This window comes from Cuculus canorus, chromosome 2 (genome assembly GCF_017976375.1).
Source record: "Cuculus canorus isolate bCucCan1 chromosome 2, bCucCan1.pri, whole genome shotgun sequence".
Lineage (NCBI taxonomy): Eukaryota > Metazoa > Chordata > Aves > Cuculiformes > Cuculidae > Cuculus > Cuculus canorus.
The window spans coordinates 5,971,830-5,987,183 of NC_071402.1; the positions used below are offsets into that span (position 1 = coordinate 5,971,830).

Consider the following 15,354-nt stretch of genomic DNA (forward strand, 5'->3'; position numbering starts at 1 on the left):
CCTTTAGTCTTGGCAACTGGTTGTAAATCTTTTGCAGTTGCTGCACGCATGCCTGTCTGACTTCCATTTCCTTGTCTTCTGTTTTTGGGACCACAACTTTTAGCACAAAGATGAGTGCTGTAGTTCTCATTTTTTGGTGTAAATTACTGGATGCGATTAGTTGTTGCAATGCAATGACCTGACCTCCCTCCGCTGTTTTGCCAGCTACAGCCTGTCTCTGTTATTGGGAAGTCCACTTCTCTGGCCTTGTTTTCAATGGTGTCTTGTTAACGAGAACCTTGGGATCAGGTTTTCAAACTTCCTTCCATTTTGTTTCTTTTCAAACCTCCTCCATTCTGTTTCTTTTAGGTGCTGCTCTTTAGCTTTTCCACTCTGGTTCTCAGATAAATGAGCAGAAATTGCAGCTCACCCTGTGCAGTTCCTAAAGGACATCACAGGGTTCTTGAGTCCTTTAGCAGCCGCGTGTTGTGGAACAGATCCTGAGGCAAAGCAACAAAAGGGACTTGTCATGCTGCCACAATAAACACGTCTGTCATGTCTTTTAATGTCTCATTGTACTGCTCTTGTCTACCAGACTGTGGTATCTGTACGTTGGACATCACATGCATTCTGTCAAGGTCAACTCTGTGTTGCCTGGTATTATCCCTCACCAGGTCAGATGGTCTAAGGCTTTTTTTAGACTGATGACATGCGAAGCGGGAAGCCTTTCTGTCCTTTGTCTCCAGTCAGATCTTGTCAGAGGCTTCTTATGTCTGAGTTAGGTGGTGTACTCTAAAAGCTTTGATAAGCCAACTGTTTGATCCTCCCAGAGGCAAATGTGACACTAATGTTTTCAAACATCAGAAGAGCGTACCAGGTTTTCTTACCAGCCTCCCAGGTTATTAGGCTCTCACAGTGAGCACCAGCTGCACGTACTGAATGAACTGGATGGTGAAGCAAAACCTCGCTGATCTTCCTTAGAAGTGATTGACCTCTGGAATTTAAACATAGAGTAATAAATTCACCTTTCTGGCTGTGTTCTTCCCATGGCCTTTGAAAACATCTGCTTGTGGTCTCAGCTCTTTAGCTGTGCCAGACCACAAATGAAACATCTACTCTGAGGTCCAGGTAACTTATTGTAAGAACTGTGAATATCCCGGAATAGTTCTCGTTACCTTTTTTTTGCCAAACTAAACTGTAGTGTCTTTCAAATTGAAGTTGGGTGATGTTCCTTAGAGAGTTGTGAACACAGGCTGGCTTTTCTGCAGTTAGTCCAAATGTCCTTGTGAAGGTAGGACAATGAGCAGTGTTGGTAATCCAGCCCCACTCTACCTGCTGGAGTTTTACTCTCTGGGTTTCTCAGCTCAAATCTCTTCCTCTCTGCCTGCACTGGCTGTTGATTTTGTACAATTCTTACCAAATCTTTTTTCCACTCACAGAGTAAATGTCAAATGATTTGTTATTTTAGAGCAGTTTTTTTCTATTTTTAGAAATATTTGCTAATTGCCTAGAGGAAACTGCTAGATACATTTACATTGTAAATAATATAACAAGTCCTGCAAATTCACTTCTGTCTACCAGGACTGAATTAAAAATATTCTGAATTGTCTCCTCAATTCAGAAGAGGCTTTTTTTCCCTCAGTCTGGAAAAAAAAAAAGAGTAACAGTATCAGTTCACTGCCCAGGAGCTGATGAACTATTAGTACTTTCAACCCAGTACTTCTAGTAGGCATGCTCCCCAGTTCCTCATTTCAGGTAAGGGTGGTGGTTACTCTGCAATGCTAAATACACAACTTTCTTTTTTACTAGAATGTCATGCCCTTGGAGGAGTTAAGATGTATGAGTGCCAAAGCTTATGCCTTTAGAACTGATAGTTATTTTGAGGTCCTGTGTATTCTGCTAGGAATATAGACTTCAGACAGTGAAGCATCAAGAATCAGACACACAGATCACTATAAAAGTCCAAAGAGCTTTGTTGCCTTCAAGCACATTGGATTGCTGTCTTAGAGTGTTCGATCATACTTGCATTCAGCGTGCCTTTCTACATGTTGAATGCAGAGATGTGAAGTACTCTGGTCTCATCTTTCTGTGCCAGCTGGAAACTGTTCTTGCACTTATTTTTCCTTTCAACCGCTCAGCTTGTGAAGCAGCACTTGCTTTGGTTATGTTCTACCCAGACTTCACCTTTCAATTTTATGTGACTTTGTTTGCTTTTGTCCTTACCTTTAAACTCTTCCCTTCACTGTTCCAAGTGTTTTAATTACATTGCCAACAGCGTTGCTATCGTCTCACTGGAGCTCCGGGCTGAACTCTATCCTTTTATCCTCCTGTGGTTTTCTGTAAATCTATTTGACAGTTTTTTGTGTCTATTCAGTTCCTCTGTGCTTAAAGTTCTGTTTGCAATTTTAAGGCTACCTGCAGATCATAATGCTGAATCGAGGATTCAGACCTATCCTCTCCCATTCTCTCACAGAAAGACAAAGACATAAGACGTAAGAATTTGAGAAGTGTCCTACTGGAGCTGATGGTCCATCTACCTCTGTAGTCACAGGGCATTGGGGATGCCGCTTAGATGGAACACGCGAGTCTCTCCGTTGTTGTGGTGTTTCTGTTGTGCTTGCTCAGGACCTGTAGTTGCTATACACCAATACTCCTTTTTAATTACCCTTTGTGGACTTGCCCATGAATTTTCCAAATCACATTCTGAAGCTGCTATTATCACTTGCCCTGCAGCCTCCTGTAGCAACAGACTCCAGAACTGGGTAGAGAAGTGCTGTATCTGTTTCAATGCATTCTCCTACTAGTCTTATCAAGCGCTTCTGGTTCTCATGCCAGGGAATTTAGTGGACAACAGTTCTGCACTCACTTTATCTGCCATCTTTGTAATTTTTGTAAGCTGTAGTCATCTTCTACTACTCAGTCTTTTGCTCAAACTGAAGGGTTACAGCATTCTTTGGGGTGTCTCTAGTGCTAGGATGTCCTCACAGTACAGAGATCAAATCTGCAAACAATATTTAAGATGTGAGCACACCAGGGTTTTATATAGGACTTTGAGCAACTTGATCTAGCAGGGAGGTGTCCCTGCCCGTGGCAGGGAGGTTGGAACTGGATGATCTTTAAGGTTGCTTTCAATCTAAAACATTCTATGATTCTATGATTATACAGTGGCAAAATGCCCCCGTTTGACTTGCTTTCAGTATCCCTCATACTAATGACCTGCATTTTGTTGTGGTGATGTTTGTTTGATTTTTTTCCTGTTGCTGCTGTAAAGAAGATTTACTCCATCCTGTACTTCCATTAGAAATGAAGCACTGAGAGATTGATTCCCCCCGCTCCAGGGATCTTTGATGCAGTGCCAAAGAGAAATAAGATATTAGCAAGTATTTCTTGTGTCTATTTAGTATATGAAGTAAGATTAATTTGTGAAGAAGTCCCTCTGTTATTGTACCATTCTAATATGTAACAGCCTTTTCTGTGATCTTAAAAAAAAGAATTACCTCTTGCTTAAAGTTCATAGAATAGCACTTTTTTTGATTGCTTTTGCTTGAATGTCCACGACTGTGGCTTTTGACATACTCCAGGGCTTGAAATAGCACCTAACTAGCTTACCCTTCTTCCTGAAGTGGAATTAACCCTGTGCTACTCTGTATTTCAACCTGGATCTTCTGATGTTACTGGAGTAATAAGGAGTCTGGATGACTGGATAATGTACCTGTGTGTATTGATGAACAGTAAATATTGGGTTTTTTTCTCCTATTACCGTCTGGCACTTCAGGCGTAGGGTACAGGAACTGATAATTACAGACACCCTATCTCATATGGACCAATGCTAAACAATTTCTCCTACAAATATCTTTTAAGGCAAACTGTTGTGTCTGGCAGCATCCTGAACATTTGGGTCTTATATGCTTTATGCTATTCAATTTTGAGAAAGGACTTCATTTTATAAAAGCATGAAAGGCAGTAGTCTTCCCAGCCTTCTCCATTTTATTTCAGATTTGAAACATTTATTTTAGTGTAGTATTTTGATGAAATATTTCTTGCCTTCATGAACCATTTCCTGAGTTGGATTCTGTGTGATTCAAACCTATATGAACTCTAAGGTCCCCTTCAGGCTGTGTTCTCAAGTATTCAAAGTGTATATTTAATGCTACCTATCATGTGATATTTTGCTTCTGGTAGTGTTCTTTTAATGGCCTCAGGTTATGCCGGGGAGGTTCAGATTGGACATCAGGAAAAATTTCTTCACCAAAAGGGTTCTCAGGCACTGGAAGAGGCTGCCCAGAGAGGCAGTTGAGTCACCATCCCTGGAGGTATTTAAAAGATGGGTAGATGAAGTGCTCAGGGATATGATACACGGCAGGTGCGATTTGGCTTGATGATCTCAGAGGTCTTTTCCAACTTAATGATTCTATGATTCTGTGATTCTTCACTGAGAGTCCTATTTTAAGATTTGTGAACTACATGCTGCCAGGCCAATGTCAGTAACCCCTCTAATGTCTTTGTAGTGTTACATTCATTTTTAATGCCTTAATTCGGAATATTTTAGCATCTTAACAGAAAATTACATCTAAGTTAATACTCTGTACAAGAGTTAGAAACTTAAAGTCTCTTAACACAGTGGTTATGCTCATGAAATTTTTCCTTGTTTTAATACAGAGAAGCTGTATGGGGACTTCTTGAGTTGGAAGCTAGAAGATACCCTCTCCCAGTTTCCTTTAAAACCTGGAGAGGTTGCAACACTTAGGGTAAACATTAAAGTGAAACTGGACTTCTCATGCCAAGAAAATCTTCTGCAAGATCTCAGTGATGGTGAGTCTTTAATTTTTCCTTGCTTAGGAGTGCTGTGTACTTCTGAGAGACACTTATCTGTTAGTTTTAAAATATTGTGTGTTTATAAAAGGCCAAGTGTAAGATCCTGCATCTCAGTTGGGCCAATCCCAAACACAAATGTATAGGCTGAGTAGAGAATGGATTAAGAGTAGCCCTGAAGAGAAGGACTTGGGGGTGCTGCTGGATGAGAAGCTCAACATGAGCCGGCAGTGTGCACTTGCAGCCGAAATAGTTGGCCGAATCCTGAGCTGCATCAAAAACAATGTGGCCAGCAGAGTGAGAGAGGTGGTTCTGTCCCTCTACTCTGCTCTTGTGAGACCTCACCTGGAGTCCTGTGTCCAATTCTGGAATCCTCAACATAAGAAGAATATGGATCTGTTGGAATGGGTCTAGCGGAGGGCTACAAGGATGATTGGAGGGCTGGAGCACCTTCCCTGCGAGGACAGGCTGAGAGAGTTGGTGTTGTTCAGCCTGGAGAAGAGAAGGCTCCAAGGAGAACTTATAGCAACCTTCCAGTACCTGAAGGGGCTACAGGAAAGCTGGGGAGGGACTTTGTAAAAAGTCATGTAGTCCTGCATTCAGTTCTGGAATCCTTAACACAGGAAGGACATGGATCTGTTAGAATGAGTCTAGAAGAGGCCACGAAGATGATCCAACCGCTGGAGCACCTCCCATACAAGGACAGACTGAGAGAGTTGGGGTCATTCAGCCTGGACAAGGGAAGGCCTTGGGGAGACCTTATAGCAGCCTTCCAGTATCTGAAGGGGGCTACAGGAAAGCTGGGGAGGGGCTTTTTATCAGGAGTGCAGTGATAGGATGAGGGGTAATATTTTTCAGCTGAAAGAGAGGAGATATAAGGAATAAATTTTTTGCTGTGAGGGTGGTGAGGTAGTGGCTCAGGCTGTCCAGGGAAGTTGTGTCTGCCTCATTTCTGAAGGTGTTCAAGGCCAGGATGGATGAGATTTGAAGAACGATCCTGTGGAAGGTGTTTCTACCCATGGCAGGGGGGTTGGAGCTGGATGATCTGAACTGTTCTATGATTCTATGATTCTGTGATTCTGTGATTCTTTGTGCTTTATATTTTCATATTTATGTCCTATAATGCCAAGCCAACTGTTCAGAGAGCTGCATGGACTGAAGACTCAATTTTTGTGACATCTGTGGGCATGATAGTCTGACTAAACTTTCCCATCATGAGACCTTGCCCTGCAATCTTTTTAAATCTTTCTTGACAGAGTGCTTTTGATGTGTCTTTCTGTATCTTTATCTTAAGAAGATAAAGATAAATAGTTTGCAAATGTCAGTGAGTTTTAAAGAGAAATAATTTTAAATTTATCATTTGATTATCCAAGACTGTAGGGTTTTCTTAATCGTGGCTGGCTGTGGGTTTACCAGAATTGACATACTGAAATGTAGGGAATAATCCCCCTCATATTTATACTTCAAAGAATGTTTCATTTACTTAAACTCATAATTTCTTCTGATTGAAAAACCAAACAATGTTTGCTTGTATTAGAATTATCTGGAATTGCAAGTACCAGATATTAGTAATAAGGTTTTCCTTTTTGTATTAAAAATGCTCACTGGAGTTTTTGCTATAGTCTGTATTTTTCCAGTTGCTTGACTTAACTTGATAAAGCAAGATATGCCTATATTGCAAAAAAACCCCAAGTGTTGTTATTATTGGGATTGTTTCCCAGGATGCAGTTGCAGGTATGCATTATCAGCATAATAATCTTTTAAAATATACGTTTCAAGTATAGAAAAAATACAACAAAATTACATACATAGTTTATTCAAGTTGAATATGACCAATGTCTGTAAATTGTCTTGCAAATCATAGAATCATAGAATGGTTTGGGTTGAGCGGGTCCTTAAAGATGATTCAGTTCCAACTCCCCTGACATGGGCAGGGCCACCTCCCACTGGATCAGGTTTTTCAAAGCCCCATCCAGCCTGGCCTTGACACCTGTAGAGATGCAGCATCCACAACTTCTCTCAGCAACCTGTGCCAGTGCCTCATCAATAAATGCATTTTGATAAATTATATTAATTGTTGGCACAGGTTAAGAGACTGGTTTGTGTTTTAAACCTTCCTGGTGTAAGATACATTATAAAAACATGTTAGGATTTAACTGCACAGTCCCCATAGTTTTGTGACACTAAGTTTTACTTTAGAAGTTTTTGAAGAAGCTGATAGCAGAGGGAGACCACAACTGCCAAGGAACTGAGGCTTTGAGAAATGCCCTTGGCAGGAAATGCTATTCCATACAGCACAAATTTGTGCTGCAGATTCACAGAACTTGGTGGTGGCATGCAGATCTGACTCTGCCTGTAGGATGATTTTACTGTTCAGGAGCAGATGCTGCTGCCTTGCTTATAGATCCCCAAACTCTCGATCTTCAAGTACCCTGGATATGCCCTCTCTTTTCTATGGAAATTCCAATGACTTATTGCTTGCTTATTTGATAAGAGCTTCTTTTAGATCGTAATTCAACTAATTTTCTATTACATTGTATGGAAAGGGTTGATTTGAAATTAAAATTGAACTTGGAAATTTGGCTTTTATTTGTTGACAGGTTAACATCAAGAGGATAGAAATCAGGGGCATGGAAATGAGAAGGAATTTGATTAGTGTAATCAATATAACTTAAAAATAATTATGAAAGTAAATTTTTAAAACATTTTACATTACTGTCTTTAATGCCAGTTCTGTTGATTTCATTTTTCTAACTTCCAAATATAAATCTGTGTGCATAGATATAATTCCTTTCATTTGCTGTGTCTTCAAAAAGCCTGAAAGGCTCTCTGAAGCTGCAATTGTGCTGTGGTTTGAGGCAAAGCAGAATCAGTTTTCTAACTTCAGCTCAGTCTCATCTGAGTACCTTCATTTTCTGAAAGCTAACTGCATGTTTTTCAGACAGTGTTCCTCTCTAGAAGTGATAATGCAGGGCATCGGTATGCAGAAAAGCCAATGCTTATACTTAGTGTGATACTCACCAAGGCCATTCTTGAGCTGGTGGAGCTGTAAGTCAAAGAGGTGAAAAATGTTGCACCTGCAGACAGGACAGGTGACCCCAAACTGACCAACAGAGTATGCCATCCCATAGACATCATACTCGGTATAAAACTAATAGATAATGAGGCTCTCTCTGTCTTCTTCGATGGCCAATGTCTAGTGAGGACCTTATCTGTCTGTTTGCCCCTGATCCCTGATCCATGTGTTCCTGAATGCAGTTCCTGAGCTGAGCTCCCTCTTAGCCTCCAACCCTTTCCCTGGTGTCTGCTCTGCAGCATTTGTGGTGATGAACAGTCATCAAGGCGTGAGGATGTGATTTAATATATTTTCATATATTTTATTTTATTGTTGTTCTTCTTCTTCCTCCTCCTCTTCCTCCTCCTCTTCCTCCTCCTCTTCCTCCTCCTATATTATTATTATTATTATTATAATTATATATTTTTTTTAATTAAAGCTGTAGTTCTAGTTTCCAACCTGCAAGTCTTTTCCTCTCATTTCTCTTTCACCTGTCCCTTGGGGTGGACAGGTGGAGGAGGAAATTGGGAGACAAACTGTTCGGTTTTAGCTTCTGAAATTGGCCATGCCAGGGCTAAACTGTGACAACTTTCCCAGCATTTTTTCAGATGAAATAACATGCAAACAAAATATTCTGTAGGAGGGATAGATAATATACTTAATTCTCGGTATTGACAGAGAACAGTTGTGGGACAGTGGATTTGGGCCTCTGTGTTTTTAGCTGAATTTAACTTTTATGAGATGACTCACCAACAGAGTCTTGGAACAACTTTTTTACCTTGTTGTTTCTGCCTGCAGTGTCTTTGAAAAGTTGTGTAAATGAAGCCTGGGAGCAAATCAACCTTTTCTTGTTCAGTGACGATAAAGGAGTCAAACCTGTTAGCATTTCTGTAGAACTTTGGTATCTTTGGGTGCTATTTCCTGTGTGTCCTCTGAAAATAGTACTGGAGATGCTACATTCATTGACATTTTTACTTGCTACTGTAATTTTTCTATTATATATTGCTTTTAACTTTACAAATATTGTACTTTCTGAAGAGGCAGCTGAGATCCTGATGTGAAGAACAGTAAAGAGCTAGAAAAATCAATGGCAACTGTGACATGACTTTTAATCACATGGTAGCTATGGTGCCTTTTTCTTTTGAAGACCAGATTTACAATGATGATCAAAATACTTGTGTCTTTTAAAAGCAGTGGCCTTAATAGGGCATCTGTTACTTTGATCTATTTTCATTTGCTGCTGAAATTGTTTCCTTTTATGCTGTTTGTAATAAGGACATAGTACAGAAAGGATAAATTACTGATGTTTCTGGTGATACACTTATCCAGTTGGAAGGTAAACTAAGTTATTGATCAAAATCGCTGATCTAATTCTTGTGTGTTGATGGTCTACTGTCTCATAAGGAAAAATGTTAGATGTTCTTCTAGATTAAAGGAAGCGAAAACATATGAGTGGCTGTACAGGATCAGATCAATGACCGTCTAGTCCAATATCCTGGCTGTGATAGTGGCTAAGAGCAGATGCCTGTGGGAAAATATAGGGAGAATCATGATCATACGAGCTGCTTTCCTTTAGGCTTTTGGGCTCCAACTGTTGTTAGCTGAGGGACTCCCAGAGCCTGATGATATTTCTCTGGTTTTAGGCATTGTTAGTCATCCTTAGTGGTTTTTTTTCATTCATAGAACTCTTCGGTCTCTCTGTCAGCACTTTAGAGCATGCTGTGGCAAGAAGAATCGTAGCTAAATCAGTGTCATGAGCCAACAGTGTGCTCAGGTTGCCAAAAAAGCCAGCAGCATCCTGTCTTGGATCAGAAATGTTGCAGCCAGCAGGAGTAGGGAGGTGATTGTGCCCTTGTACTCAGCACTGGTGAGGCTGCGTCTCAAATCCTGTGTCGTTTTGGGCCCTTCACGACAAGAAAGACATTGAGACACTGGAATGTGTCCAGTGGAGGGCAACAAAGCTGGTGAAGGGTCTGAAGCACAAGTGTTATGAAGAGCATCTGAGCGAACTGGGGTTGTTTAGTCTAGAGAAAAGGAGGCTGGGGAGAGACTTTATTGCCCTCTGTGATTCCCTGAAAGAAGGTTGTAGTGAGGTGGGTGTTGGCCTTGTCTCTCAAGTAACAAGTGATAGGATGAGAGGAAATGGTCTCAAGTTGGACCAGGGGAGGTTTAGATTGGATATTAGAAAACAGTTCTTTACTGAAAGAGTGGAAGAGGAAGAGGCTGCCCAGGGAGGTGGTCTAATCATCATTCCTGGAGGTATTAAAAAAGTATGTAGATGTGGCACTTAGTGACATGGTTTAGTAGGCACGGTGTTGTTGGGCTGATGGTTGGACTGGATGATATTAGAGGTCTTTTCCAACCTTTATGAGTCTACGGTTATAAATTACTTCTGGAAGCTTTGCACCTACAGGTGACCTCCTGATATTACCTGGTTTTTGTGTTACACGAAACAGCGAACAGTACCTCTTCTAAACGTCTTACCTACACTTGTGATTTTGCACATTTCCTCATGTTATTGCCACAATGGTCTCTTTTGCGAACAGATTTCTAACGGGCTTAGTTGTCCAGCCTTGGTTGAAAGGTAATCTCTGTCTTTCCGTAGTGATGCTCTTTATTTCCTTTTATTACTTACTTTATAATAATGCAAAAGTGCACAATTTGTTGTTTCATTTTTTGACTGTTGCTGAACGTTGCATTTGTAGATTCATCAGTTTGTGAACCATAGCTCCAGGATCTTACTCCTGAACAGTAAGTGTATGCTGAGCACCTCTAATTTCTCATATAAGTTTAGGGTTGTTTTCTCCCATTTATTTATAATGAATTTCATTTGACATATTATTGCTTGGTTATTAAGTTTTGTGAAGCCCTTGCTGTGATGTCAGGAACGTGCCAGTCTGTCTGGACTGTATAGACTTCCGTGCTGGGAATTGGGTTTATACAAATACAGCCTGATAACATGGCGGAAGAATGCACATCCCATTAAAGCACATCATTTAAGGTTCTTGTCACAATCTAGATTGCCTTGGTTTATTATCTTTGGAATGAATTACACTTTGAACAGCTGGGCAGGTGTTCTAGAGATGCATTGTTAATTAGGGTTAAGAAGACAAGGCTTATGCCTTGAAGGGAGTTGACCAAGACACAGGGATTCCCCATAGGAGATCTGTCTGCTGCAAATGCTAATGAAGTTTTGGATCTCCTGTAGCGCAGCTGAGTGGTTCAGGGTTCCTCCTATGGATGGTCCTGCTTCTCTGGTTAGGAAACTTTGTGTGTGTGTTTAGTTTGATTCTAAGGTGGTTGTGCTATGCAAGAGAGGAGGAAGCAATCTCTCTGTCTGCTTGGTACAGCCAGGCTTAAGCAGTAAGATCTCTGTCACCTGTTAAATCAAAGAGGTCAATGGGATGCTTACATTATAAGCATAATCTGTTCTCCTTCCCAGTCATTAGACTTTGATTTCCGAAATCCACTGTTTCCCTGATGCTGAATGGGAAAAGAACAATAGCTGCTCTTTCTGGATTTCATTGCAAATGGTTACTTGATAGTGGGAAGCAGTCTTTTAAAAAAAGCTTCTATTACATATGGGTGATGTTTTGCAAAGTTAATGAATTAATCTACAAGGAGCACTTCATTATGTTAAATGTTAGTGTTCCTTCATTCTGTGTATAGGGAACCTAAAGACAGGTTTGAGAATATTTAAATTCATTAACTCATCAAAGGAACTAATTAATTACATGCTAAGAAAGAAGCAAATCTGTGCCTTAAGTCTCTCCTTCCCTTCTCTGGGGGAGAAAAGGTTGCAAAGAAATAATAACATATTTCTAAAAACAGTGATCTTGAATATTATTCAGTATTGCTGTGCAAGACCCTTGACTGTTTCATACTCGCTTTGTTGCTTTTCTGCTTAAATGACTGCATTTTATCTGCTTAGAAATATTCCTACGCTTATATAGCCTATAGACAATATATTTCTTTGTTAATAAGATACCTAGGTTTGAATTTAGATGTCGTCCTGACAGGTCTTCTGAAAAACTAAGTAGCCTAGAGGAGTCTATTAGGATAATTGTATTACTGATGATACTGATGGAAGCCCTCAGAGATATTTCAGTATGGTCATTTACATGATACTATGCTCAGTTGCCTTTATTATGTTTAAAAAATCAGAATATTCTTTCAAAATGACACCATTTCTATGAATTTTTTTGTCTCTGTAGTTTGAAGATGTCTGTAAAGGGTCTGGCTGAGATGGAGTTATTTCACCCATGGCAATCCTCATAGTGCTGTGCTTTGCATTGGCAGCTAGAATGGTGTTGCTATCACACCAGTGTTTTGGCTGCTGCTGAGCAGTGCCCGCACAGCATCACTGCTGCCTCTCCGACATTCTCCCTCCCCTGTAGGCTGGATGTGGGCAAGGTCTTGGGAGTGGACAGCCAGGACCGCTGACCCAAACTGACCAAAAGGATATCCCATAGTATATGATGTCTGCCCAGCAATGAAAGCTAAGTGAAAGGAGGATGAGGGGGGCATTTGTTATTCTGATGTTTGTCTTCAGAGCAACCGCTATGCATACTGAAGCCATATGGCCTGGGAAGTGGCTGGACGTTGCCTGCTGATAGGAAGCAGAGAGCAGATCTTCTATTTTTTCTTTGCTTCTGTGCACAGCTTTTGCTTTTACTTCACTAAACTGCCTTTATCTTGACCCACAAGGTTTTTTCCATCTTTTTTACTTCCACCCTATCCTGGTGAGGAGGGGAGTGATAGAGCAGCTTGATGGGTATGAGGCATCCAGCCAGGCTCAGCCTACTGTAATGTCAGTTTTCATTTTGGTTACACTTTTAATCTGAGTCAATGAGTTGTGTTCTTGTTTTTTTAAACTACATTTGCTGCATAAATTCATCACAGTGTTATTTTAAAAATATTCTTAATTTTTTTAAGAACTTTTCTTACAGAGTTCTTCTTAAATTCATAGAATCATAGAATGTGTTGGGTTGGAAGGGACCTTTATGGATCATCTAGTCCAGCTCCACTTTAGGAGCAGGGACATCTTCAACCAGGTCAGGTTGCTCAGAGCCCCATCCAACCTGAATTTGAATGTTACCAGGGTTGGGACATCCACTGGTGGTTTTACCACCCTCATTGTAAAAAATATCTTCCTTATATCTAGTCTATCTGCACTCTTTTAGTTTAAAACCATTACTCCTTGTCCTGTCACAACAGGCCTTGCTAAAAAATCTGTCTGCATCTTTCCCGTAGGCCCTTTTCAGGATTGAAAAGCCACTATAAGGTCTCCCCACAGCCTTCTCCAGGCTGAACATCTACAACTCTCTCAGCCTGTCCTTATAGCTGAGGTGTTCCAGCCCTCTAATCATCTTCATGGCCTCCTCTGGACCTGCTCAGACAGCTCCACACCCTTCTGTGCTGAGGGCTCTAGAGCTTTAGTGCTTACAGAACATAGAGTGCCTTTTTCTCTTCCAGCTGCCTTTCAAACTAGATAAATAATCTTGGTTTGTAATTTGACTGATTCAGGGTGGTTTTTTTTTAACAATATGTAAGTGTCATAGGACCTTAGCCTGTAACGGTTGTACCAGCCCTCTACAAACACGCAGTAAGAGGTGTTTCAGGCCCCAAATCTTTACAATGCAAATAGATAAGACAGACATGAGGCCAACAGCAATAAAGTTATGACTGGCACATACAGGCTACTTGACCTGGATTGTGTTGTGCTATTTCCTTGCTGAGGCACCTTCGTTTAGTATCTAATGTATGAGTGTGCATAAATAATCTCTGGTCTTTGCTTATGAGTTTCTTTCATTTGCTCTCTTTCATTGTATTCTCCCTCACTCTGAATTTAACTTCCAGTTCTGGTTTAGGTAGTTCACAAACCTCAGGAAGGAATCCTTGCTTGTACAGTATTCACTACTGTTAATGGTGAATAGCGAATACTGAATACTGTGTGAACCTCATGAGGTTCAACAAAGCTCAGTGCAAGGTCCTACACCTGGGTTGGGGCAATCCCCGATTTCAATACAGGATGGGGGACAACGTGATTGAGAGCAGCCCTGTGAAGGTCTTGGAGGGCTGGTTGATGAGGGTCATGACATTAGCCGACAATGCATGCTTGCAGCCCAGAAGGCCAACCATGTCCTGGGCTGCATCAAAAGAAGCATGGCCAGCAGGGTGAGGGAGGTGATTCTTCTCTGCCTTCCTCTTCTGAGACCCCACCTGGAGTCCTGTGTCCAGTTCTGGAATCCCCAATGTAAGAAGGAGATGGAACGATTGGAGTGGGTCCAGAGGAGGGCGACGAAGATGATCAGAGGGCTATAGCACCTCTGCTATGAGGACAGGCTGAGAGAGTTGTGATTTTGAGCCTTGAGAGGAGAAGGCTCTGGGAAGACCTTATAGTGGCCTTCCTGTACCTGAAGGGGGCTACAAGAACAGCAGGGATGCCCCCTCCCTGGAAGTGTTCAAAGCCAGGCTGGATGGGGGTTTGAGCAGCCTGGTCTAGTAGTGGGAGGTGTCCCTGCCCATGGCAGGGGGTTGGAACTAGATGATCTTAAAGGTCCCTTCCAACCCAAACCATTCTATGATTCTATGAATCATTATTACCATCCTCTTCAAATGTAATGGAGTCTCAAAGAAGTACTTAGCTTGCTACGAGTTGTCTCTGCCTTGCTCCTGGGAGCCAAAGCATTGATGCTATCTGAGTAGCTTTGCCTGGAGAAGCTGCCTGTGGTCTCTTGTGTGATGGTCTTAAGCCTGTTTTTGAGAGAGGGAAGGAACTACATCTTAATACCCACCCATAGTATGAAGGGTTAAGTGGATTATATTGCCTGAAACTCTGTTTACTCCTGTGTTATCCCCCTCTTCGTTGCTGCAGACAGCAAGTTTTTAGAATTCTGCCCATTTTCAGCAGAATTAAAGATGGTTCTTTTAATTTCACGGGGGAAAAGGCTGATTCTGGTTTGGCGAGCATACTCTCCTGTCTTGAATCATAGAATCATAGAATCACTAGGTTGGAAGGGACCCACTGGGCCATCAAGTCCAACCATTCCTAACACTCCCTAAACCATGCCCCTCAGCACCTCGTCCACCCACCCCTTAAAGACCTCCAGGGAAGGTGACTCCACCACCTCCCTGGGCAGCCTGTTCCAGTGCCCAATGACCCTTTCCATGAAAATTTTTTTCCTGCTGTTCAGCCTGAACCTCCCCTGGTGCAGCTTGAGGCCATTCCCCCTTGTCCTGTCCCCTGTTCCTTGGGAGAAGAGGCCAGCTCCCTCCTCTCCACAACCTCCTTTCAGGTAGTTGTAGAGAACAGTAAGGTCTTCCCTCAGTCTCCTCTTCTCCAGGCTAAACAACCCCAGCTCTCTCAGCCGCTCCTCAAAAGATTTGTTCTCCAGACCCTTCACCACCTTTGTTGCTTTTCTCTGGACACGCTCCAGAGCCTCAACATCCTTCTTGTGGTGAGGGGCCCAGAACTGAACACAGTACTCAAGGTGCGGTCTCACCAG

The 15,354-nt window shown here is 41.6% G+C and overlaps 1 protein-coding gene across 3 annotated transcripts in view; it reads left to right on the forward strand.

Annotated features, from left to right (window-relative positions):
* Positions 1-15,354, forward strand: part of TRAPPC9 (trafficking protein particle complex subunit 9) — a 536,040-nt gene that overhangs the window by 84,497 nt on the left and 436,189 nt on the right. For all 3 annotated transcript variants that reach the window (XM_054059308.1, XM_054059310.1, XM_054059309.1), the window contains one exon: positions 4,639-4,791. In XM_054059308.1, coding sequence (XP_053915283.1) covers positions 4,639-4,791 — 153 coding nt within the window. The remainder of the gene's footprint in view (positions 1-4,638; positions 4,792-15,354) is intronic.